This window comes from Lepisma saccharinum, chromosome 3, assembly GCF_977018435.1.
Source record: "Lepisma saccharinum chromosome 3, izLepSacc3.1, whole genome shotgun sequence".
Taxonomy (NCBI): Eukaryota; Metazoa; Arthropoda; class Insecta; order Zygentoma; family Lepismatidae; genus Lepisma; species Lepisma saccharinum.
Window position 1 is genome coordinate 24,486,282 of NC_139231.1, and position 26,500 is coordinate 24,512,781.

General features: G+C 37.6%; 1 protein-coding gene across 6 annotated transcripts in view; it reads right to left on the bottom strand.

Moving 5' to 3' along the window:
- Positions 1-3,140: 3,140 nt before the first annotated feature.
- Positions 3,141-26,500, bottom strand: part of Hrb27C (Heterogeneous nuclear ribonucleoprotein at 27C) — a 140,793-nt gene continuing 117,433 nt past the window's right edge. For all 6 annotated transcript variants that reach the window (XM_083118353.1, XM_083118354.1, XM_083118352.1 and 3 more), the window contains 3 exons: positions 26,100-26,263; positions 23,613-23,697; positions 3,141-4,058 (listed from right to left, as the gene is read on the bottom strand). In XM_083118353.1, coding sequence (XP_082974479.1) covers positions 3,898-4,058; positions 23,613-23,697; positions 26,100-26,263 — 410 coding nt within the window. In that variant the 3' untranslated portion in view covers positions 3,141-3,897. The remainder of the gene's footprint in view (positions 4,059-23,612; positions 23,698-26,099; positions 26,264-26,500) is intronic.

A 26,500-nucleotide genomic window follows, 5' to 3' on the forward strand; every position in this document is an offset into this window, starting at 1 on the left:
AGAAAATTGGTAAAGATGGAAAAGATTGGATTGATCTTGCCCAGGAGAGAGAGAGATGGAAGGCTTGTATTGCTGCAACCATAAACCTTCGGGTTTAAGAAGGCTAGAGTGTGAGTTAATTCTTACACATACAATGATCTACAGTAAGGCAAGGCAAGTGCTCCACCATTATTAGCAATAATGGTATAAACCTTCAAGGAGCTACAAATGAACTTCAGAAGCTTCAATTGTTCCTTCAGTCACAAAAATTCAAGCAAGACCTTCAAAGGTTGAAGGTATGCAGCATAAGAACACTTCCAATGGAAAACTTCACCTCCACATAGACCCCCATCATTCGGTGGTGTCCGGGAAAACGTCATAAAATCCATGAAGTACCATCTTTGTAGAGTTGTCAAAAATGCTGTTCTGACATGCGAAGAGCTATCAACACAACTGTGACAAATTGAAGCTTACTTAAACTCTCGGCCTCTTACACCCTTACCTGACTCTCATGAAGAATATAGCTACCTCACACCAGGTCTCTTTCTTATTGGTGGTCTACTCACTTACTTTCCTCAACCAGACTTAACTAATCTCAGGGAATACAGACTTTCCAGATAGCAACGAGTTTTGGAGAAACTGGTCCAGACTGGTCATTGTATGCAATAGCGACAGAAGTGGACTACCACACAAGCCAACCTACACCCAGGATTGCTTGTGCTTCTGAAAGAAGATAATGTAACCCAATTGTCCTGGAAAATGGACGATGTAGAAGAAGTGTTCCCAGGGAAAGACAATTTAATTTGTGTAACCGTGGTTTGCACCAAGGATAGAGTCTACCGAAAAGCTCTCGGCAAGATTGTACCACTTCCAGATGTGAAGAGCAATTTACCTTTCATTGTCTAATTTGGATCTTTCAGAGAAGGAGGGGGGGAGAGAGAATTTTAAAGTTTCAGTGTGATTCGCATTCCACTTTTCATTTGTATATCTTTTACTCCTGCTGGGAGCGTTACTTCATAAGGACACAGAACTCGGGGAAGATGTGTGCGAAGTGTGTGCAAAACATGATGCAATCCATATTACCATAACTAAAACATTTCATGTGCAAACATCTATGATTCAAGTGTGTATATATTGTATTATTATGAGTGTAAATTAAACACAGTAAGTATTATGTACTGAGTGTTCTATCGTGTTGAATCAAATCTACCAGTGAAATAATTACGTCCACTAATTTGGAAAGTCAAACTACGCACTTCCATTGGTCCTACAGAACAAACAAATAATCAATATTTTAGGTATGCAGTGACGAGAATAACCAATACATGTCTTAACCCTTCAAGCCGGGAGTTAAATACTCATCAGCCGCTGCGAGAGGCGGTAATTTTAAATCACCAAAACAGCAATTTTCGCATAATGTCACAAAATTGAACATATCTTAAAAACCATTTGCTCAATTACAATAAAATTTTCAGGACTTGTAAACAAAACTTCACACTACACAAAAATGTATAAATAATGACATTTATACTATAATAACAAAAATAATAATAACAATAAGAACCTACATGTTGCGCTTACAAAGTACTCCTCCTGTCTTGTGTTTTTGTTAGTTTAGAAGTCCAACGTTGTGTGTTGTGTCAAAAAACAAGAAAAAGAGATCAAGAACATTATTGACTGCTTTTTGGGGACCCCACAATCCACAAAACGCAAGTTTATTTGCTTTGAAAGAGTCGTCAACTTCTTTCCAGTTCCAGATTACATTCGATGACGCAACAGGTGAGGATGTAATGCCATCTAATTCGCTTTCCCTATCGCGGACACTATCTACTTCCTGTTCTGCATAGTTTACTTCACTTTCACTTGTAGATAGAAATGAAGAAATTGAACCTTCACTGTCACTTTCCTCTAAAAATGCACAAATTTCGTCCGTTTCGATGCCCTTTACCTGCTCGTGCGACGACATTTCTCAGCTGTTTTTCTGATGCAATCACACAGAATTTCATGTGATTGGAAGGAAAACCAACAGATGGCAGCACATTGCAGTCTACTCTTGAGTTACATGTGTTTTCGTTCATGTGGGAAAACAACAGATGGCAGAATATGCATCATTTCGTCACTACTACACGGGACGTATACGTGTACATCAAACTGCCTCTAGAAGCACTATGAGGGTCCGTACACATGTACGTCGAACCGGCTTGAAGAGTTAAACAACATTACATATAGCATCCTCAATACATATTTGTGATATGTGAATTAGTCACAGTGTGTGTGTGTTAACACAACTTATGAAGAATAGCTGAAAGAAAAAAAATTTAACCTTAAATCTTAGCAAACCATTAAGCCTTTAATAAAAAAAAATGTGCAGAAGGAACATCCCTCGAAGTGAGCATCAAATTAATTTTTACAGTGTTCTAATATTAATGGTCTGTGTTCAGCTAACAAAAAATAAGGATACCAGTGTCTAATCAAATGCTCTACAATGACTTACTGACAATATACCCTCAGAAACACTTTGACACTACGACGATTACGAAAACATACACCTTCATCTGTTCCCAAGCACATTTTCTCAACAAGTTGTGAAAATGATGATTTTTTGAGAACTGTTCGATATTATGCAGAGTATTGTTGTATACACTAGTCACAAATTTGCCTCTTTCTGCTCAAACTTGATGGCAATTTCCTCCAGGTGGAGAAAAACCCTATTCTGTGTTTCAAACCTATCTGATTTCAGGTCGAGCATGCAGAATCGTAAAAATTCAAGATTCTTAATCCGATTTACTGTGTCTGTTTGAATGTGTGTATTACATTAGCGGTTTAGTGTCTAAGTTGATGGACTGTGCAAAATTGGAACCCTTTTACCCCTGTGTTTTTTGCATAGTTCAGGGACCAAATCAAAATTAGCTCTGAAGTGCAATGTTACTAAGTTTACAAATTCTGGACTTACAATTCTTTCCGAGTGGTCACTTAAGAAGTTGTGAAGAGTACACTCCTACCAACAAAAACAACTCATAACTGTACATGATTCTTGTAATTTGGAAGCTGTGAAAAAAGTGAAGATCATTCTAGCATTAGTGCAGCTTCTGAAACTTGAGTGACAACCCACATAAGCTTTTTGAAATTTAAAACTTAAAAACAAAATAAAATCATGTGAATAATTTAAAAGGTGCATATATTTATGTCACAAACATACCTTAAACTACAATACAAACACACAGAGCTTAACAAAATGTTTGTGTGAATAAGGATTTTTAATATTTCTGGCTTGTACAAAACAGATGGACAGAATAATATTTGTGATGACTTCTATCAAAAACAAATCTCATTTTTAAATCCTTCCATAACATGGAAAATTTTAACCACCAAATGATGGAAATAAAATTCAGAAATTAATTCTCTTTCAAATTTGACATTTCATGCCTGTACAATTCTACATACAAACTATTGTTTATATGGAGACTATTTAAAAAAGAGAATAAGGAATGATTTACACTATAGTCCTTGGGATGCTCTTACATATATTCAAAAAATTTATCACTCTCAAACAGACTCGTCAATTTTCTTTTTTATATATATAATTATGTCACACTTTCTCCATAATCATTAGCAGGAAAAAAATATTGTACTCATTTACACAAGAAAAATAATGACACTCTGCACATGGAGTATCAATCAAGAAAGCATTTGATGTAGCCATACAAAGTGGTACAGATTAACACATGACAATGGAGAAAAGGGACAACCAACTGTGGAGATTTTTTAAAAGTTTTTTCCTTGATTAAAAAAAATAACTTCACTTCCACACACTTTAGTGAATCACAATGCTCCTGTATAGTAGTCTGACAAATGGTAACACAAAATTGATCTCTGTTCAACAATGTTACCAATTCATTCAGAATGAACAATGCGCCATTACATGCGCCTATATGGGTGGTAGGTCTGGGCTTGAGCTTGCTGGCTGTAGTTGCCGCCTCTCTGTGGACCTGGACCTCCGGCGTACCCTGCTGCAGCTGTTGCGTCTCCCTGGCCTGCTGTGTAGGCAGGATTACTGTTGCTGAAGTCTGCCTGTTGACCTACACCATGAAAAGACACATTATTTAACTTTTAAATATACACAATGCAACCTTCGACATCATTCAAATAATACTGTAAACTGTTCATATCATTGAAAAATAATACAAGAGAGATTATGTTGAAAGTTCCTTCCAATCTTCTGGACACATTTCCCAGAACTCTTTCAACGTAACATTATCAAACTGTACATCAATCATACACACAATATTTCTTGAGACTGACCACATTGAAGCATTCTTTTTTATATATAATGTCCATGTGGAGAAGTTATAAGGTACACTACCTTTACATAAACAGTGTCCAGAAATTATTGGTCGATTTTGTAAGAATATATTTCCACCAATAGTGAACAGAAATACATGATACTACACCCATTTGAAAGAGGAATATATGAAGTTTCATTCAGACCTTAAATGCATTCAATGTGCACCCATGTCTGGCAGGACAGGTATCAAAGCGCTACTTCCATTCTAGCCCATTCTCGCCAAATCTTCTCAAGCATGTCTTGTGTGACATTTCCGATGGTAATGTCAATTCACTTTTGCAATTCTGGTAGTCTCTGTGGAAGTGGAGGAACGTAAACATGGTCTTTCATGAAACACCACAGGCAGAAATTGCACACAGAGTTCCATCAGAAATGTCACACGAGACATGCTTGAGAAGATTTGGCTTGTGTTAAAGTACCACTTGGACACCTGTCCTGTCACACACATGGGGTTCACAATAAATGCATTTAAGGTCTATGTGAAATGGCAAATATTCCTCTCTCAAATTGTAGTAGTATCATGTATTTTTGTTCACTATTGGCGAAAATATGGACTTACAAAATGGAACAATAATTCCTGAACACAGTGTATATTGTCACGAGAAAATTGCCATTGTTATGAAATCATTTTAGAAAGACCCCACAATTCTCATTATTCCATTCCTTTTTGGCAGGCAAGGCACAAGACAAGTTTGATTTTCAGATATGATCAAAACTGTAGGTATTTTAGCATCTATTCCAAACAACTTACTCATAGTTGTTGTTAAACATCGTGTGTGTCAGGCACTGAGGCTATTTGCACCCTCCTCCAAATTGATTTGGTGTTTGAAGTCCACTTTATGCACAGTAAGGCTAATCAGGACTGGACCTTCAGTTTAAAGTGGAATCCAAACCACTATGTGCCTCCACCAGGAAGGCCCCTCCTCCAAATGTAGACACAAAAGCCCCTTAGCAAAAAACAACTAATTTTAGTCAATAGATTACAAGAAATATTGTGCAGATCAATTCATTAACAACACATCAAATGACTAACCTCATTTATAAAAAACTGGTAAAGGTAAAAAAGGTAAAGTGTTCCCCTGTGCTTAGCACCACGCCATGAAGGCGTATAGGGGGTGTGGGGGTAACGCCCCACACTTTCTTGATCAGGTCGTGAGTGGGGGTGATGTGATCAGCATCACGCCCCTGACCACCTTTACCCCCCAGGGTTTCCCCCAGGTACCCATGTTATTCGACGCTGGGTAGGCGCCGGGGCCGCTTCCACCGTTAGAAAAGTTCCCGGATTTGAACCGGCCGGGGATCGAACCCGGGACCTTTAGCATGGTAGTCAGACGCGTTACCGACTGAGCCACCGCGGCCACCTGGGAATTTCCTTAAAAACATATCAAAGACCTGTTATCATTACTCAATAAATAAAACACACCCAGTAGTAAATTTAAATCCACTATGCCATTAACTCTGTGAATTGGCACTCTCCACACACAAGACACGGAACACACACGTCCGAGAGAGAATTACACAGCCTGTGGATTCAGGTGCTTGAACCTCACATGAACAAAAGTGACTTCAAATGTTACCACTTGGGCACTTTTCAGACAGAGTGACAAGCCACACATGCCACTTGGAAACAAAACTTCAGAAATAAATGCAACCTTTCATACGGAAATGTCACGACAAGCTTCAAATGTCACTTGTGTCATTTGGACTGGACCATTTTCTCAACAGTGTGCATCACGTTGCATTTGTCACTTTGGCTTGAAATCCCCATGCTGCAGTCGGAAAGTTCCCTCACATTCTGGGTTAAAAAAAAAGGAACACAAAAGAACAGAAATGAATAAAATTATATGAATGGTGACTAGAACATGAAGATGAATACCATTTGTGCTACTCAGGTTCCTCACCCATACCAAGGCAAACCTACATGGAGGGGGACTCACTACTACTACTAACCAAATACTATCCAGATAAACAGAATACCAGTATTTTTTTCTTGAATGTGTAGTAATTAAGTTATGAAAGGTTGTGTATATGTACAATGGAACCTCGATTTCATGTCTCAGTGGACCAAGCTGAAGAAACTTAAAATGCGAGAAAATGTAAAATCATGGAAAATTTTACATTTTGCTACGTTAGGACCATCAAGTCTGAATGTATAATGTGGGTGGGAAAATGTAAAATTGGGGTTCCACTGTGTAGGGTTTTCCAATTGGAGCTACTACATGTTTTCTGGTTATGGTCGCCATTGGACAACACTGCTTAGTGTTCATCAGCTGTAAGCCATTAAAACGTAGTCAGTAGGGATGTCCAAATCCGGATATTCTGTTGTCCGAAGGCGTGCAATATCTAAATAGTTTTATTATTCATCAATTTTACAGGATCTACTCGTATTCTTTTATTCATCATGTTCGTATTTCTACATGGATTCTCAACAAATCCAATCTGTCCCTTTATCTGTGTTATGGATTCTCTGCATATTCCTTATCGGTTTACCTTTTTGGGGGTGGGGGGAGCTAAAACAGAAATTTATGTAGATTTATTACGTATGTTTGCTTATTTTTCATGTGGTCATTTGTGAAACCTCAACCTCAAATCTTTATTTGGTAATTATTTCCTTAATTTCAGAGACCACTTTTACCAGAATCTTATTGAACCTAATATTTGATGTCCCTGGATTGGAGCTGTGCAACAGGTTAAGGTATATGACAACAATCCAAAAAAAACTGATGAGCTTAAGGGAATTTCATGTTATTGACGAGATTGAGCTGCAACTAAGTGTAAGTGTAAATGGTATCAAAAATCTAGACAAAAGGTGACATCTTACAAAGAAACCATTATGGCAATACCAGGTGTATAAGCTTAAATCTGCTGTTTGCTCATAAATGGCGTTAGTGAGCGTATGAAGCTACCATGGGCACACAATACCTGGTGTTTGTATGAGTTGGACATCTGCCAACACGAAAAAGTGCACATCATCAGCACGTGCAGACAACAACCGACAGTGTTCCTGTGGTAAGCATGTCTAGTTTTGTGCCAGAAAAAGAGCGTATGTGGGAAGCTCTGCTTTTCTGCTTCCATTTGAAGAAATCGGCTGCCAAATCGCATCGAATGCTTGTGGAGGCCTATGGTGACAGTGCTGTATCGGAAACAACGTGCAGGGATTGGTTTCGTCGGTTCAAAGATGGCGATTTTGACCTGAGCGACAAGAAGCGTGAAAATCTGCCCAGGAAGGTTGAGGACCATCAATTGCAGGCTCTTTTGGACGAGGACGATACCCAAACGCAAAAGATGCTTGCCGAGCAATTGGGTGTTACTCAAGCAGCTATTTCCATGGGTCTACGTGCCATGGGGAAGGTTCAAAAGATCCGAAAATGGGTGCCGCATGTGAAATCTTGCTTGCCAGACAAAAAAGAAAGTCTTTCCTGCATCGGATTGTGACTGGCGATCAAAAGTGGATATATTTCGAGAATCCTAAACGCAAGAAATCATGGGTTGATCCCAGCCAACCATCAACATCTTCGAGACCAAATCGCTTCGACCGGAAGACGATGCTGTGTATTTGGTGGGATCAAGAGGGTATTGTCTACTTTGAGCTGTTGAAACCTGGTGAAACTGTCACTGCCCACCGCTACCACCAACAACTGATCAAATTGCAACGTGCCGGTCCGTGACAAAAGGCAAGATTATCCACAAAGACATGATAAGCTGATTTTCCTCCACGACAACGCCCCATCGCACACGTCAAAACTACTTGGACAAATGCAACTGGGATGTGCTACCTCATCCCACCTATTCACCAGACCTGGCCCCTTCCGACTACCATCTGTTTTCGTCGATGGGCCACGCCCTCGCTGAGCAGCACTTCGATTCCTATGCAGACATCCGAAAATGGCTTGAGTGGTTTGCCTCGAAAGAGGAGGACTTTTTTTGGCGTGGTATCCACAAATTGCCCGAGAGGTGGGCAAAATGTGTAGCTCGCGAGGGCAAGTACTTTGAATAAATTTCTTGTTGCTTTCTATGAACAAACCATGTGTTTTTCTGACTACAAAACAGCAGATTTAAGCTTATACACCTGGTATGTCCAATGTGGTCTTTCATTTCAATTGTACCGAGTGCTCAAATAAAGACATTTACGTTTTCTTACTGCAGGAATGTTTTTGCAATATGTGGGGGGGAACCAAAAGAAACCGGACTTGTTCTCTGGTGGACAGGCCCATTGTAGTATATGCTTCCGCCACTAGATACCTTCTGCATCAGCCTGCCGACCGGCGTGATTGAGTGAAGTGTTGGTGCCACATAGTAAAAATTTCTTGTTAAACACCTCTCACTTGTTTGTCAATTTTTGTGATTGCTGAAAAGTTTGAACAACGTGTGGCTGTGAAATTCTGTTAGGAAAAACGGCAGGGGAAGCAGTTGTAATGCTTGAAACAGCTTACAAGGAAGCTGCTCTGGGGAAGAGAAGTTTACGAGTGGTTTTCCTGCTTCAGGAATGAAAAATTGTCACTGGCACACCAACCTCCTTCGGGGAGACATGTCAAGACAATGCTGATTCCTTTTTCTGTTGCAAACTGCATTGTTCATGCAGAATTAGTTTCCAACTGTCAAACTGTTAACCAGGTACTTTACCCACATGTTCCGAAACATTTGCTTGACGCGATGAAAACGACCCCGAGTTATGGCAAAGTGAGTGCACAAAGCCTTGAATGGCATACACCTGCCATATTTACCAACCACGCTCCGTACGACTTCTTTTTTTCCCCCCAAATGGAAAAAGGTCCTCAAAGGAAAATGTTTTGAAGACGTGGATGAGGCAAAGAAAAAGAAACGATGGAGGCATTAATAGGCATCACTTTGCAAGAGTTTCAGAACTGCTTCGAAAAGTGGAAAACACGTTTAGACCGTTGCATTGCATCAAATGGACAGTACTCTGAAGAAGATTAAATTTGAAACTCCTAAAATTAAATACACATTTTTTATTACAAAATTTCAGTTTCTTTTGGGTACCCCACGTAGTTCCCATTGAAAAACTCAAGAAGTCTCTACAAGAAACACACTTTCAAAAAGAGAATTTATTGTGTTATTTTTGTAATACACAACAGTGATTATGAAAACCTTCAATAAGAATTTCAGTGTTCCTACCTTATGGACACTACCACCAGAGTTTACAGTCTCATCTCAGAAATATATTTTCTTTTAATGTCACTTACTTATTTTAATCAAGTCTCATCTCAGAAATATATTTTCTTTTAATGTCACTTATTTATTTTAATCAATGTGACCTTCTCAATTTGGTGTGCGTGTGTGTTACTGTGGTGTATGAGGTTCATTTCCTTACTTGCATTCCCATTAGAACAACTTCATTGTTCATGTATCTAACTACTGGGTTCACTTCATCATATACATACAAAATGGTACAGAATCGTTTCCAGTTATATACGAGGGGCATACTGAAAATTATGAACAATAATTTTAAAAAAAATCAGAATACACACATGCAAAAGAAGTAAATCATCGCAAAATACAGACTTTACTGAACACGTCAAGGTAGTGTGACATCATTAGCTTCGGTCGCATGAGCACCAGCAGTTGTTTCAAAATGGTTGACAGTGATGTTTAGTTTTGATGTGCTTTGATTGAAGTCCTTCTGAAATTCACCATACACTTCAGCGTGCATATGTAGATGTATGCATGGGTGCTAGCAGTGTTAGAAGATGGGTAAAACATTTTAAAGATGGAAACATGAGCATCAAAGATAAGCCTTGCAGTGGTCGCACACGGACTGCCTTCACGGAACGCAACATGGAAAGAGCTGACAGCATCATTAAAGAAGACAGGCGGGTCACTGTGGATACAATTGCAGCAATACTCAATACTGAGATATGAAACGGTGCAGTGCAGGAAATGATTACAAGGTTAGGCTATTGAAAAATTTGTTGCCACTGGGTCCCACGTTTGACGGCAGACCACAAGGTGCAGAAAAAAAAACACCGCTGTAGAACTTCTTCAGAGATATCACAATGAAGGTGATTATTTTTTATTGAGTATTGTAACTGGTGACGATATATGAAAAAGAGAGAAAGAGGGGGGGGGGTTTCCATCATTATGAACCAGAAACAAAGTGGCACAACATGGAATGACACTATTCCACGTCGGGCTAAAACAGAAAGCAAAGACCATCTTCTGGGATGCAGAGGGGTGCATTCTGGTTGAATTTCTTGAACCTGGGTAACCAAAAAGGCTCAAAATTACATCCAAACACTTCACAAGCTCCATTGTGCATTGCGGGATAAACGTCCCAGAAAAAAAAAAATCCTTCAACAAAATAATGCACAACCGCACTGTTCCAAAATATCATCTGTTCAGTTTTGTGCATTGCGAGATAATGTACCAGAAAGAAAATCATCCATCATCACAATAATGCAATCCTTCAACACAATAATGCATGCCCGCACTCTGCTCAGTTCACCAGGGAGGAAATGGAGAAAATGAGGGTGGGAACTGCTGCCTCACCTTCCCTACAGACCCAACATTGCACCCTCCAACTATCATCTGTTGGGTTTTGTGAAGGAACAGTTATGAGGCCAACTCTACCAGACAACGGAGGAATTAGAGAAAGCAGTGCATCAGTGTTTACGAGCAGCTGGAACGGAGTTCAAGCTACCAAAAAGGTGGAAAAAATGCATGCAAAGAAATGAAGACTGTTGAAAAGTAAAGAAAAGTCTGTAGATTATGATGTAGTATGTTTTTTTTTTAACAAAACCAAAACTTGATTCATGAAAAATTGTTGCTCCTTACTTTCACTATTCCCCTTATATATACGGCAACTCGTAATGTTGCTATGATTACCAAGATTCCACTTTGCGAGTCCTTTGGGAACATAACAGCTTGTAAAGAATTCTGGCTGGACAGAAGTTCACATTGCTTCCCATGGAACACTGAAAAACACTTGTCCAGAAGGGACTCACTCAACAAAGATAGACATTACCATCTCAGAGTGACCACTCTAGAACCATGATAAAATTCAAGTATAATTCCGTGTTTTCAAGTTCAATTTTTTAAAAATTCAACGGTACAAGCAGATGTTTTCTCTATTTCAATCTCATGTACTGTCTCTCACTACCCACACAAATATATTATTAATATAAAGGGTTTGTGAGATTCTAATATATCCGAAAATTCTAATTCCAATTCAATTAAGTGGTATATATATCAAATATTTAAGGTGTGGAGTTACATTTGCCATTTTACATACTCGGGCTCGAAATACATCTAAAAGCATAAGTCACAAATGTTACGGGATATAGTAATCTATGAAAAATTGTAAATTCTGCAAGAATTTCAAACTCAAATTTAATTAATCAACTTCAAGATATTTTGCAATAATCATCCGCCTTTCAGATTGTCTGCAAAGGACTACTAAAGTAAACATATTGAGAGAATTCTGTTTATTTTCTATGCCTCAGGGCCTTTATAAATATGAATAAATTCAAAGTGATTTGGATTAATAAAAGTCGCAATTTTTCATGTCTACAGAGAAAAATTCATGCAGAATTCCTGGACAGAATAATCCACACATAATTCCCGGCAAGTAGCCACCCTGCATCTGTAACCGAGAATGCCTCAAAATTATGTGTTTACTTAAGACCGTGGCTAGTTTCTCATCTTTTATTTTTATGACCAGGCCACTTTTGATTACTCATCCAGTTTTTCCAAAGTGCATTCTTTTCACAACATCCACATTAGGTACAGTAGATTCCTGCAGTTTTATCAATTTCTTTTTCATAATTATTGAACACTTTCTCAATGTCATTTTACGCCTTGTATGTGTAAAATTGGGAAAATAATAGATGTATAACGGATGACAACAACCTATCCTGTCAGTGATGTAGATTCAGACTCTCGCTTCCCTGTGAAAAGGAATGTGGCAACCCATGTACGTGAGAACCCAAATATGTGGCTGCAGTTATAGTTGGATCTTCAATGAAAGACCAAAAACCTTGTTTGATAACCAATGGTGTACGACTACATTTAACATATTTGGTTATATTGTAACATATGTACGAAGACATATTTAATCTGTAAAAATTAAAGTGAAGTGCTCCACTGCGAATTGCACGATGCCATGAAGGCATATAGGGGGTGTGAAGTTAGGGCCTCACACTTTCTTGATCACCCCTCAAGTGTTTCCTCCAGGTACCCACTTTATAAGACATTGGGTGGGCACCAGAGCCACATGAACAGGTGGAAAAAATTTAGTTCTCCCTGCTGGGTATCAAACCCGGGTCTCTCGCATGATAGTCAGATGCCCTAATGACTAAGTTACCATGGCTCTTGACATATGACCTATACATATATTTAACCTGACATTTATTACTTTCTTCATGCAAAATTACAAAATCATTTTAGGAAAGGGGAGGAGCATGAACAGCTTGACTCACACAATAAACTTTGACAGGTTTGCATTTGAGTTTGTGCATGTCTTTCCATGTTTGAGCATTGGTTAGCCATCTTGTAGTCTTTAGTGGGCAGCTTACATCACAATTAAATATCAGCGATTTTCAACTATGGCTATGGTGAGATGAGTGCAGAACGATTGGAAAATGGCAGGGCATTCTTTCCTACCGGACCAAGGATCTTCCTTGGGAGACAACAGTAACTTGTTTTCCGAGACAAATTAAGCAGCACTTTTCAAGGAACAAATCTTTTCTCAACCACCAGCCTTGGCCCAGGGTTGTGGTTAGACATCAATAGTGGTGAGACACCAGATGAGAGTGTACTTCTTTTTAGAGAAATACTGGAAAGAACCAACACATGAAATAAATAATAACAACCCGTGGCTCGACAGCCCTTGGAGGGCCCAGGCCTATCTCCCAACTGCCAGTCTCCCTCCCAAGTCCTACCTAGAGGTGTGGAGATCTTCAACTGGTAATCGGGTGACATGGGGTCAGCACATCTAACCCCCAGCTGTTATAGGAGTGTTCAGAGACCGGGTTACGTTACTCACTCGTAGCTCCCAATTTCCTCATGATGGTGGGTTGCCACCGGTCCTATACACAGGCCAAAAATCCAGGAGGAATCGAACACATGCCATCCTGCAGTTGGAGTCCAAGGCACAGCGCCTTTGACCACATGGCCACGGAGGACTATCAACACATGACCTTAAAGTGGTGAGAACATGGTTTTGTTTGGCACCGTATGTAGTGTTGTGTACCAAAACGTGAGTGAACCAGCATGTCCTTTGTGTGTGGAAAGGCTTTACGTTATGGAAATCTTGTCATTTACCATGGAGATATACTGCAGGTTTTGGGTTTACATTCAAATGGAATGACCCATAGAAAAAGCAGTTTGATGCTAAATGTGTTTGATATTAAGAAACCTCTCCAACAAAGTGTCACCTGACCACTTATCTTATTTCAAATTTTCAGTGAACCCACCCTTTCTTAATGAGGAATCATGAATTTTCAAAATGCCACCATTTGACCCTAACCTATGTATTTTCATATGGCATGGAAACTTTTCAGTTGCAAAGCCATTGAAACCATAAACTGGCTAACATCACTCTCATCCGCAACTCCCTGGTCGATAGCCCGAGAGAGAATCTTTTCATCATTCGTCACCAGGAAAGCTTCAAGACTTACTTCAAACAAAATTATGTTTAAAATGAGGAATGATACATTCAAAATACCACCTCTCGACTTGCTTGCATTCTTTGGTGATAGTGTTGAAAATATATACAATTTATCATCACTTCCAAAACATTTTGTCTATTACCACACACGATTTGATTACAAGTTGACAGATTTAGCCACTACACTAACAAAGAGGCCTTACAAATAAAATAAAATTATATTACAATATTTGGAAACAGTAGAGACAAAGGTATGTGTGTGATTTTCTACCTCTTGGGGTAAGTATGATAAGAAATGAGAAAATAACTTGTTGAACATGTTTTCAACCAGGATGCTGCTAAAATAAATTAATTTCTTTCTCACTGGCAAAAATGTGTTGATTGTACTGATTCGTTTTTATATTGATCAATAAAAATAAGTTTGAATAAAGTTATAGAATTTCAAAGTTGCAGTTCAAAATCGGCCATTATTTTCGCATACCTCATTCAAGGTAAATTTACTCATGTACAATGTACACTTTTTCCAAATGTTTTGCTCCCAAAAAATGCTTATTATGAATGGAATAATTCAGACAGGTAACACAAAAGTTTTCACTACGCCAATGTATATAATGTGTATATATCAACAGGCACAAGTTCAAATTACCAGGTTGGACTTCTTTACTAGTAACTAGAGGCATGCATATTTCATTTTTGACGACAACACGATATGTGAAATAACAGATTGTAATGTTAATTTTTTATCTTTCTGAAAGGTGTGAGGTGCATTTTCCTACCCCGTTTTATCACGAAATGATGCGAAAGAACTGCAAAATACGAAATAGACTCAAACATGAAATTTAGAGTTTATTTAACTAACGTGACACTTTCTGAAGTTTGAATTATCCTGAGTGTTATTCAATTCACAGAAAATTGATTAATTCAGCTGTAAATATTGGAGAAGCAAAAATGGATTTCTTTATACAGGAATAAACTTAATGCTCTGGAAACTACATAAATGTGCCTATTAGAAGGGATATGTTTATTTTGTATAATAGCTGCAATTTTAAAATCAAATTTAGGATTATATTCACAATTTTAGAGCCAAAATGTCATTTTAAATAGACGGCTTTTGTTCAGATTTTTCACCGTTATAACACAAATTTTATTTCATTTACTGCTTTTGAACCTGAAATTGACTGTTCTTGTACTGAATTTTTCCTATTTTACTTACCAGAAATATGTGCCTACTAATAACAATTTTAAAAAAATGATAAAAGTGAAATGGCAGTTTCCCATGATTTTTCACTTTGTATTGGAACATTTTGAGGCAGTAAGAAAAGTTCCTGTAGAATCCTAGTATGTGCCTCCTCTCACACCGGAGGCGTATCAGCAGTATTTGTCTGTCACGGTAGAAATAATGGAAAAAAACTTTCTGCACACTGCAAATCCATAACTTTCATCCCACTTTCTTATACTACAGAATAAACAAAATGGTTACAGAAGTGAAAACTTTGGGATGCTAAACACAGTGGTAGGGGGGATTGATCAGCATAGCAACAGCTTTACGACCTACAACTAAGGAAACCATTTTTGAACCTGAACTGTACGGTGCATTATGTAAGAGATGTAATTGTCGCTTTCCCCATAAAAAACCAGGGTGCATGTTATACATGCGTAAATACTGTATATACTGAATGTTATCAACACTTATGAACCAGTAAAATTCTTCTCTTTTCTGATCATGTCACATTCCCTTTAGCAGAAGAGTGTTCGCTAGACTGCTCCATTTCATGCTCTCTGGCATCCTCTTCTACCATATATATCCTTTCATATCCTAATATCTCACCTTGTTCATAGTCTCCCCAGAAACTTCAGAGTTTCTTTCTCGTTGATTACTTCTCTTTCATTCTTTGTACATGTCCATACAATTTTCTCATGCTCTTCTGTTTGTTCTTAAATGAGAACAAGTTACCAGTAACTTCGAGAAGTTTTCATAGCTCGTGTATACTTATTACACACTGTAGATCCTGGAACCGATCATGAGAGAATCTTTGCAATATCGCATCTTCACGCTAATTTCACCCCCACTATAGGTGGCAGACACCCTAATCAACATTTCAAGAAACAATAACAAAAACAATCTTGCAATACACTAAGCACATTCTTTGTCTCACATGCATATAACCTAGGCATTATGATTGTTAGCATACCACTACAAATGAAGAATCTTAACAGTACTAATCAGCAAAGCAGAGGGAGGGACGGGGAGATCCTTATGTATCAGAATGCCCACCTTCCCCTGACTACCACAGCTATACAAAGATATATTTTGGTAGACTGAAAGACTACCAAATAGTAACTCAAGGGTGAGATCTTGCATATCGTGACAAATTCAATTCAAATGGAGGAACTAGCCTGTGCATCGGGGAGTTTGGTAATTTCTCCTCTAGTGTAGCAGTTGTCAAACTTTTCAAATCGTGGAGTCTTTTTCACCCAAAGACTGCAGAGCCCCAACATTTTTTCTATACCCATCAAAGCAAAATTGTACTTCTACTGCTAATATGGTTTCAGGAATTACATTTCTGAGAAGTACTGGTATTCGCCAACACCATGTGTGTTATATGTGTTAATTATAGTGTGTTACATGCATGCATGGCAATGATTATTTTAATTACACTTTCAGGGATTCTGATGCTCTAGCCATCTAGTAAATAAAAAACTATTATTTCATAGTATCAAAGAAAATGCTCTTACAACTGCATAAGTATTCGTAAGAAACGAAGTGTTTTAATTACTGACCTCAATGTCAGACCTTCCAGTCTTGAGCCACCATGCTATGGCAAATGTTCAACACCACCAAATGTGAGTACTTACAATTCGACAATTTCCCTGAATCAAGTAAAGCCAAATGAACTGAAGAGGTGGAAGAAACTGGAGTAATCGTTGTGCAAGTGTTTTAAATTCGAACAATCTAGCATTGAAGAATAGCATCGGGGAAATGCCCTTCGTGGCGGTTTACTTCAGCAGTACTTTCATTACACTTCAAGAATGACGTGGTGACCTCACACTTTTGAAAGCAATATGATAGGCAATGCTTTATTTTGCCCTTACTAGTCACTGAGGCGACTTACCAAGTATGAAGGTGTGACGAGGGATTTTTCATGGACAGCATCATGGAGGCCCTGGGCTTCGCAGAGCACACTTTGAGAATTGCTGATCTAGAGAATTGCCTTAATTTTTTTTTATTATTTATATACAGGTCTATTTTTAACTTGGTACATGAAATAAATTTAATAAAGTTTAATTGGGGTGGAATTTTGTTTAATTAGTAATATCTGGTTTGAGCTTGGCGGTGCTGATAAGTAAGATGTCTTGAAGTGACTAGATGGGTTTTGTCTTAAATTCTTTCAAGTGACATCATATATAATACTCACACATTATTCCCATGCTTTTTTCACACAATAAGTACCAAGACTTCACCACAAGCTTTGCACACTTGAGGGCAAAAGAAAGCCAACCTATCATATTGCTGCCAAAGGGGTGAGGTCCCCGTATCATTCTTGGTGCATTGGAACTCTTTGCTTCCGCGATTGAACTTGATCTCTAGCTTCGAGAGCATACTATGTTCAACTCAAAATGCTAGTTAACACAAAGTGCTAAAGTGGGTCACATTAAAAAGTTTAGTGGGCCATGGTCCACAGGCCACACTTTGGGCAGCCTTGGACCAAAGCAGATCCCATTCCCAAGTGAGATTCACCAGTGTCCATATTCTGCAAGCACAGGGTATTCAGATAATTCAAGATATATTTCAGCATTACAAAATGATAGTTCAGCACTCAAAATTCAAGAATTTAATGGCTCATTTCCAATTTTTTTCCTTGCTATGAAACATATGCACATACCACCACCTAAATTTAAAAAAAAATATTTTTAGAGAAATGGAGTATCAAAGACTTACAAGCTGAAGTCTATCAATGAAGAATTTTGACCTCCTCATCATTTCATTGCCAAAAACACACAGCATTTACAAAATGCTACTTACTACAGTGAAATTCACAAGATATTGGTACACTCCTCTTCACATAAAGTGGTGCATTTTTAAAGTTGCAGAGTTGAAGTATGTGTCAAGTTATCTGAACAGGAGTGTACAAACTGGATGTGTGTAATTTCTTTAGATTGCTACCAAGACCGCTACTTTTAATTCAGCCTTTATCCCTTGTCTTAAGCTCAATAAGTCATTTGAAAGACACAAAGTTAAATAAATTGAAATAAGCATGTGTTGCTGCTTTCACTACATGGCAGATTATGGTCTCGTGCATCTTAGAATGAAGTTGGTAAGTAACATTTGGTCCAATACTACCACTTGCATGCTTTAGCAGATGGCAGTCATTGGAACTGACAAAGACATAGAGTACCTCCGTCAATGAAAGTTAAAGATCTTAATTATTAATTAGATGTAAGCGAGTAACTAACTTTTTCTACAAAACTTTTTGTAGAATTTCTATTAATTTCTGTGGCTTCCAGCAGTGAAGAAACAAGTTCGCAAGTGGATGGTGGCAGAGGCCACCAAAATTAATAGAACTGCAAGTCAGTTTCGTGGAAAAAGTAGAAACGTGCTTATATCTAATTACTGTATTATCAACTGTAACTTTCATTCACCAAACCTGAATTAAAGATCTTGCAAATACATAAAAGTTTATCGCAAACTATACTTTCATTGCCAGTTTGTCCATAAAGAATAATCTCATTACATCTTATGTTTTATGAATGAAGGAATTATCATCAAAAATTCAATTCATCCTTGGTAGCTTGCCCTGTATTTTCAAATAAGGCAATGTCATTTAATGTCTCCGAGATAGAGGCATGCATATTTAGTTTTTGACGAAAACACGAAATGTGAAATAACACATTGTAATGTTAATTTTTCATGTTTCTGAAAGGTGAAAGGTGCATTTTCCTACCCTGCCTCGTCACGAATGAATGAGAAATGAACTGTAAAATGTAAAATAGACTCAAACACGAAATTTAGACACACGGCACTTTCTGAAGTTTGAATTATCCTGTGAGTTATGCAATTCACAGGAAATTGGTTAATTCTGCTGTAAATATTTGAGAAAAAATGGACCGCTTTATACAGGAATAAATTTAATACTCTGGTTAGAACATAAATGTGCTATTAGAAGGGATATGTTTATTTTGTGTAATAAGTAGTTTTTAAATCAAGTTTAGGATTATAGTCACAATTTTAAGACGAAAATATAATTTTACCACTTTTGATCTGATTTTTCACCGCTATAACACTGAATTTTAATGTTATTCATGGCTTTTGAACAAAAAATTGGCTGTTTTTGTACGGAAACTTTGCTTTTTTTATTTACCAGAAATATGTACCTCTACTCAGAGAGTTTAGCAATCGGAGAGTTTAGCAATCTCCTATATACACAATATGTATGAGATTCATCAAAAGCGCTCTCTTTTTGCATATTATTACCTTCAAATTTATATTGCAAGTGCATCCTGTCCCTTACATTCCAACTAACAGATGAATATTTTGAACTTTGTTAGCAACAGAATTTTATGTAGAGCAAAGAAGCAGCCTCTTAACCAGTGGTCTAGCTACTCAACACTACTAGCAAGTGAGGTGATCCTTGAGGTGCCCACTGGGCAGCCGTAAATACTCATCAGAAAAAAAAGATCACAGTACTGTTAATTTGGTTGCTGCTTGTGAAGCTTATCCATATCTCTTTCTTACCGGATAAACAAGAGTGGCATTCAGTACTCCCAATAAAATGGGACCTCTTGCAGTAACAGGAAAAAAAAAGAAGAGCAGATAAGCAAACTTCAATGTTTCGAGATTGCGAGAAGATAAGGTCTGACTAAGTTTGTCCGGAACTAAACAGCAGGATTAATGGTACTTTTAAAGTTTCTTACTGGGAAGCAGCAGTCAAGTAGCTGCACCCTTCATTGTGATTTTCTAACTTGGAAAAGGAATGTGGGCCAAATTGTTCCGAACATCTGTTCTGTGATTCAAAACAGCCCAAGAAATGCAAGAGTGGTGGAAACCCTGCCACAAAACAGAATTTAGAAAAAAGATCTTTGTTCCGCACTATTAAGTTTTCAGCATAACCATTTTTCTGGCTGCCAGAGGCAGTATTAAGGCCAAGAGTGACAGTTTCACACCAGGTGTGCACTTATTTCAATATCGTTGGAATGGGTACTGCTACTAAAAAGAAACCAAACTTACAATAGACTACGGATTTCTCCCCATGTTGCAAGTGGAACCAGTTTTTCAAGCTGATTATTAAGCTAGACATGATGTTCAAATTATATAATAAGAATTTTCAGATTCCCATGCATTCTTTATGGAGAAAAAAAATGCAAGAACTTGCCTGCATTTTCCCCCTAATAAGGAATGCATGGGACTGTTGAACAACTTCAAAGTTGCATGGGACTGTTGAACAACTTCAAAGTTATGGTTAATCAAACAGGAGTTTTACTTTTCCGACAAATCAAATTGTCAACTGTCCTCTTTCCGTTCGTGCATTTTTCTATTACATTAACGTTTGGTATTCCCTAGAAAACAAGTAAAATAATACTCCCAAGACCGTAATGCTAAAGATTTCTCCCTCTCCATACAACAATCCAGCACACAAACCCCCAGTCTGGCTGGACATTGAAACTGTTCTTCGTGCTCTTAACCAATGTCTGGTAAGAATAAACTATTATTGCTTAATTAGAACTGAAACTCAAATGAGGCGATGTTTACTTTGATATGGAATTAATAGTTATCTGTACTGACTAGAGTGCTGCAGTGGGAGGATTTCCGTTCGAGAGCCCAATTGTTTGCATTCATAATGCTAGATAATGTACGGAACTGAGAGCTCTCTGCTTGCCATGACATCACACACGAATAACGCTAGACCAGGGAAAACAAGCTGAATACAGTGGAAGCCCAGTAGTGCACATATAACCGCCATTTGTCTGCAGTACCAAGCCTTCAAATATGGATTGCTAAGTGAAAGATGCAGTGAAATTGAAACTTAAATGAACATAGTCATCTTCTCCATGTTAAAATGTAGTGTCGTTTACGTTACCAAAGCAATATGTGAAAATGAAATTGATGGTTGTGGGCTGAAACTACCTAGGTGGACATTTTATACGTATACATATAAGTTTGTGATTGTCAGATTAAAATGTTCGAATGTAAATATTTTATTACTTTTGTGCATTTTATTATTTCACAGAATACAATTATCCTTTTCCACAGTGAACAATGTTACATAGGCATTTGTTGCACTGTGTTACGATATTTGGAATTACTTCGACAGGTCTGTCACTATGTGTACCCAGGGCTTTCATTTTACATTTAGGCCTGTAGATATTGTATCCTCTAAGTCAAAAAGAATGAAACTAACTTTACGGTTATCATAACGTAATTATTTATTTTAGAAAATCAAAGAAGACATCAATATAGAGAAAAACTCGGGAAGTTTCATTCACACTTAGCATGCTTATGTCTTAGCTAACTACAACACACAATATGCCTTCTGCTGATCACTCACCATTATGCCACACTAGGGATCCTGGCGGAGCAGCAGCAAAGCGTACTAAGTGAGAATAAAACTTTCCGAGTTTTTCTCTATATTCGTAGTTTGGTTCTCTCTCGCAAATAATTACACCATAATAACTGTGTAAGTAGGTTCACTCTTTAGGACTTACCCTGTATATCATATTTGGGTCTTACATAGTCCTATATGGACTTATTAATTAGAATTGTAATTGCATAGAGTAGTTTCCTTTCACGTATGGGTTTTAGGTTGACAGTGCTGCTTATTAGACTGTAACACGGGACGACCTCGCACGTGGCGATAACAACTAATAATCATTTCCCTACAAGCGCGGTACGCTCAAGGATGGGGGATTTAAGCGAAAGTGGTCCTATGCAGGACTCTAGTACTGACACTAATAATTGTACCTTACTAGCCATGAAATGTGAATAACCTTGAATTAGAAGATAGTTCGTATCTGGTATTAAATTCATAAAGTTTTCCCATGGTGATAAAAACATTTTTCAACAAAAATTCTACGAGTTAAACCAGGAAAACTCGAAAAGATATTAGCTACATAGAAATGTTATCTAAAAGTGAGAGAACATATATGTATGTTTAGATTTCAGCCTTTGTTGGTCCAGAATTAAGCACACACAGATATAGTGGAACCTTGATTTTACGTTTTTTAAGGAACCAAGGTGAAAGAACTTAAAATATGAGAAAATTTTAAAGCATTCTTGTCCAAAGGGAGAATGAAGATGAAATGTTTAATGCGGGAAAAAAACATAACTCAGGATTCCACTTTATATATACACATGCATACTACACACACACACACACACACACACATATTACGTAGAATATCTACATTATTTTCGGTTTTCTTGTAACCCTATTTTAAACCGAGTCACTCCTAAGGATTTGAAATGAACTTGCCATGTTAAAATATGCCAATCAACCTGGCACTTTGGCTTGTGCAAGAACATTATTACCACAAACTTCTACTACAAGCACACAAGAGACCAAAAGTGAATTACAATGTTGTGTGAAAGTAAGCAGAACATTGTGATGTGATATAACATTGGGAAGAAAAAAAACATTACTGGATTAAATAAACACGTAACACAAACAATGATTCACATTTTTTAAGAATAAAATGTCTGTTACCTTTCTTCACAATAATATAAGACAACTCAATGTTTAATTGCTTCATAACAACACTGAAATTCCGGTTCGTCTAGGATGATCCTATTATATTCAAAGGCCAATTACAGAAAACATAAAAAGCCACTGCTTTCACAATTATGCCTCAAGGGCAAAAACTAAGGCTCAAAATTAATACTTTATATTATGCAGTTACTCTAACTTGTCCACCCAAAAAAAACTTTCTATTTTCTACAAAATCTTCCCCTTCTGTATCTACTGGATGCCATGGCAAATTTGTGTGCTTCTTTTATTCTATAAATCCAGCCCTTCTCTTGAAACCTCCTCCCCGCGTACTGCATAACACTCAAGCCAGCTGGAAGCATGCAGAGAAATAGGTTGGAAAAGAAAAGCACAAATACTCTCAAGCTTATTCTCTCATAATTTACTCCTCTAATGCTCTACAGATTTCCGAAATTGTGTACAGTACAAACCAAACATTGTGAGCAATTAAATATGATTGCATGCATGCAAATACATTAACCCAGCATCTACAGCTGGTTAACAGACTGACAGGAGATTTAATACATGCAGACTCTGCAGACAGATAAAAAGACTACTTCCAGCAGGGTAAAGCACGATATCAATATCCTACAAAGATTTACAATTGATTACCTCATTACACACAAGGGAAAAAACTTAACGTCATCTTTTTAAAATAATTCACGTTTGCAGGGCAAGACACACATCAAAAAAACTAAAACACACAAGACAAAGAGTTTCACACAGAAAGTCTCACGCACACCACAAGGGGACAAGTCCAAGTAACTGTATAATAAAAGTTCTATTTACAAAGACTCAATGGGTCTTTCACCATAACTTTCAACAGAGTGCAAAGGAATCAAAGTACTATTGGCTTATATCCAAAGGCACCACAGATTTCAGCGATGTCATGAAGTCCATTCAGAAAACTCAAATGATGTCCCACCTGGTGGGGGCGGATGTGAATATCCTGCTGTCTGGCTCACGCCATCTTGGGTGTAACTCCTGGCTGGTCCGTAACTAGATGCTTCCTGGAAAAGTGAAAAGGAAACTTCTTACATAGAAAACCAACAGCATATTGCATGCTGTATCTCCTAAGTGTTCAAGTTACTTAAAATATGCAACAGCAAACAAGTAGAATGCATTTTTACTAGATGTTATTCAACACACAGTGACTGTTGATAGAAAATGAACGGCACTGATTTTCAGGGATAGGAAAATACCAAGGTGCCCGTTCGTGTGAAAAATTTCTCTAGGCACCTGAATTTTCAAATTCAGTGCTAATAAATATTTTTTAAATATTTCAAGTTAGCATTCAAATACCTTCTTTAAATAACAAGTATGTGTTTCTAATGTTTGTGTGTTTTTGTATCATTAATCAGAATAAGAAACGTCATTATAATTAAATGCAGTCCAGGGTGTACTGCGTGGAAGTGAGGTTGACAATTGGGTGTACTATGTGGAAGGTCACCCCTTACACCCCCTTGTAGGGAAACTGTCGAACAATCTCCACCTGAAACTGCCCACCCCAGGAATCAAACCTGCATCACCCACATGACAAAATCATATGCCATACCATGGTTCTTCAAACAAATAAATAAATAAATAACCTACAATAGTCCTATGTGTGGTACTAAAGTTTCTCACATTTGACATTTGTGTTGAAAAAGTTTGCACAGACCAACTGACATTACACAATGCTCTATGTAACGAAAAGTTTAGATGCAAGATCTAATTCAAACCATGAACGCTACTACGTCTGAGGATACTGCAGGAGGCTGATAAGTATCCGAAACTATGTACAGCTGATAGTATCAGTAACAAATTTCTATTTTCCCTTTTTTAAATTAGAACTTTCATTCTGTAGAACATCATATGAAAAATTTAAACCCACCAGGACTTTGATTTTTCTGATTATTTTTTCCCAAAATATATACTTAATTACTTATATTCCTTGTCCAACATGCAAATATATACGGATAAAAAATATACTCTCTCCCCCTTCCCCATATATAGCTACAATTGAATTTCACTCTCCTCTTGAAATCCAGAATTAACCAAATACACTTGAGACATCTACTTAATAATAAAACTTGCATTAAGGGAGTAGTAGTGATTGTTCAGGGTAGGTACGATTTTTTGATTATGAAATGTCGTCACATTTCAAGGTTTTCCAGTCGAAATATGAAATTTTTCCAGACATGTTTATCGTCATGATTTTTGCTTGTGAATCTTGTGTTTTTCAATTAAATATATAATCAGTTAATTATTATGAATATTCACTTTCACAGCTTCTTTTTTAGCAAATTTCATTCTACACACACACACAAGAACACGTGAAAATTCAAACAGTAAAATGTAAAATTACAATCAGCATCAAATGTATTGAGTGCTGCAATCACGTGCATCTAGCCTTCAGGCTAGGGTAACACAGGTACATTTTGAACCTTCATTTTGAACAAGACTGAGAATCACAAGAACGAAAGAAACAAGTTTCTAAACTGAATCTTTTTTGGAAGTGAAATCACAAGAACCGAATCCAGAAGTGGAAAGTGAACTGCTTGTTTGTTTTGCAAACTTTTTCTCTTGCAGACTCCAAAATGCATGTAAATTCCAGACGATCTGCAAAATTTCCTGACGTTTCCTTGTTTTCCAGAGTAGCAACCCTGTTGTTCCGACTCTTGTTTGTACTCTTACATGAAATGGTCACCTCTCTCAAACAAAGTCTCAAAATTTTGGGGTTTTAAATCCACTCTTTGCTTCCAAAGGCTAATCAAGACTTGACTTGCAGTTCAAAGTGGAATCCATACCTCTGCACAATGTGCCTTCAGCGGGATCAAACCTGGAATCGCTTAATTACAAGATAGTGGCATTACACAATGCCAGCAGGAAGGCAAAATGTGCCACAGTAATAATATTAAACCTTTAATGTATCTAAAGGATAACAGCTTTTTTAAAAAGCTCAAAACTGCATTTGGAATTAAATATAAGTCATTTTTCACGTTTGTCATAAAAATTCATGAAGAATGTATGCGTAATTCACAGAAATCAAGGAATTCCCACTTGGCAGGTATCACAGCTGGCAAGTATTACGCATGCTTGTTAGAACATTGATGAAGTCGAGTGAAACTACCACATTTAGCAACAATGCAATAGCTCACACTTCAACTGTTGCAATACATAAAATTCGCAAGTTTGGCTTCAAATTGCTCCTGCATCATGCTCCTTACTCACCAGATACCAAAAAATGGCTTTGCAGAAAGAAACTTTTGAACACCGATGAGGTCATTATGATGCTATACATGACTATTTTCAAGGCTTGAGCAAATCATTCTGTCAAAGCAGTGTAACTTGTCTCAAGAGGCATTGCAACACCATTTTGATTCCAATACTTATCAATCAGCCCTCATAGCAACTTATAAATAAAACAAACCTGTGGATAATTGCCCATAGAACCATACTGGCTTTGATAACTCTGGAATTCGGCGCCTGGTTTTGGTGTACCGGTTCCTGGTGTTGCTGGTCCTGCACCTGGTGGTGCAGGGGGTCCAGGTGGGTTTACTGCGCCAGGTCCTGTTTGTCTTGCATACATGTCACCTGAAAAAACAGATCATGGTGCACCCATAAATATCATTTCTTAAAAAATCAGCATACAAATCAACTACCTACATATATAATTTGGAAGTTATACTCTAAACTAATTACATGGACATAACAATAACACATCACACCCATAAGCAGTAAGAATACACAACAGAAGACTTGCCCAAACTGACAACACGTAATAGAAAGCTCAGGCAAACATTCAACAGACAACCCACATAACAGAAGTAA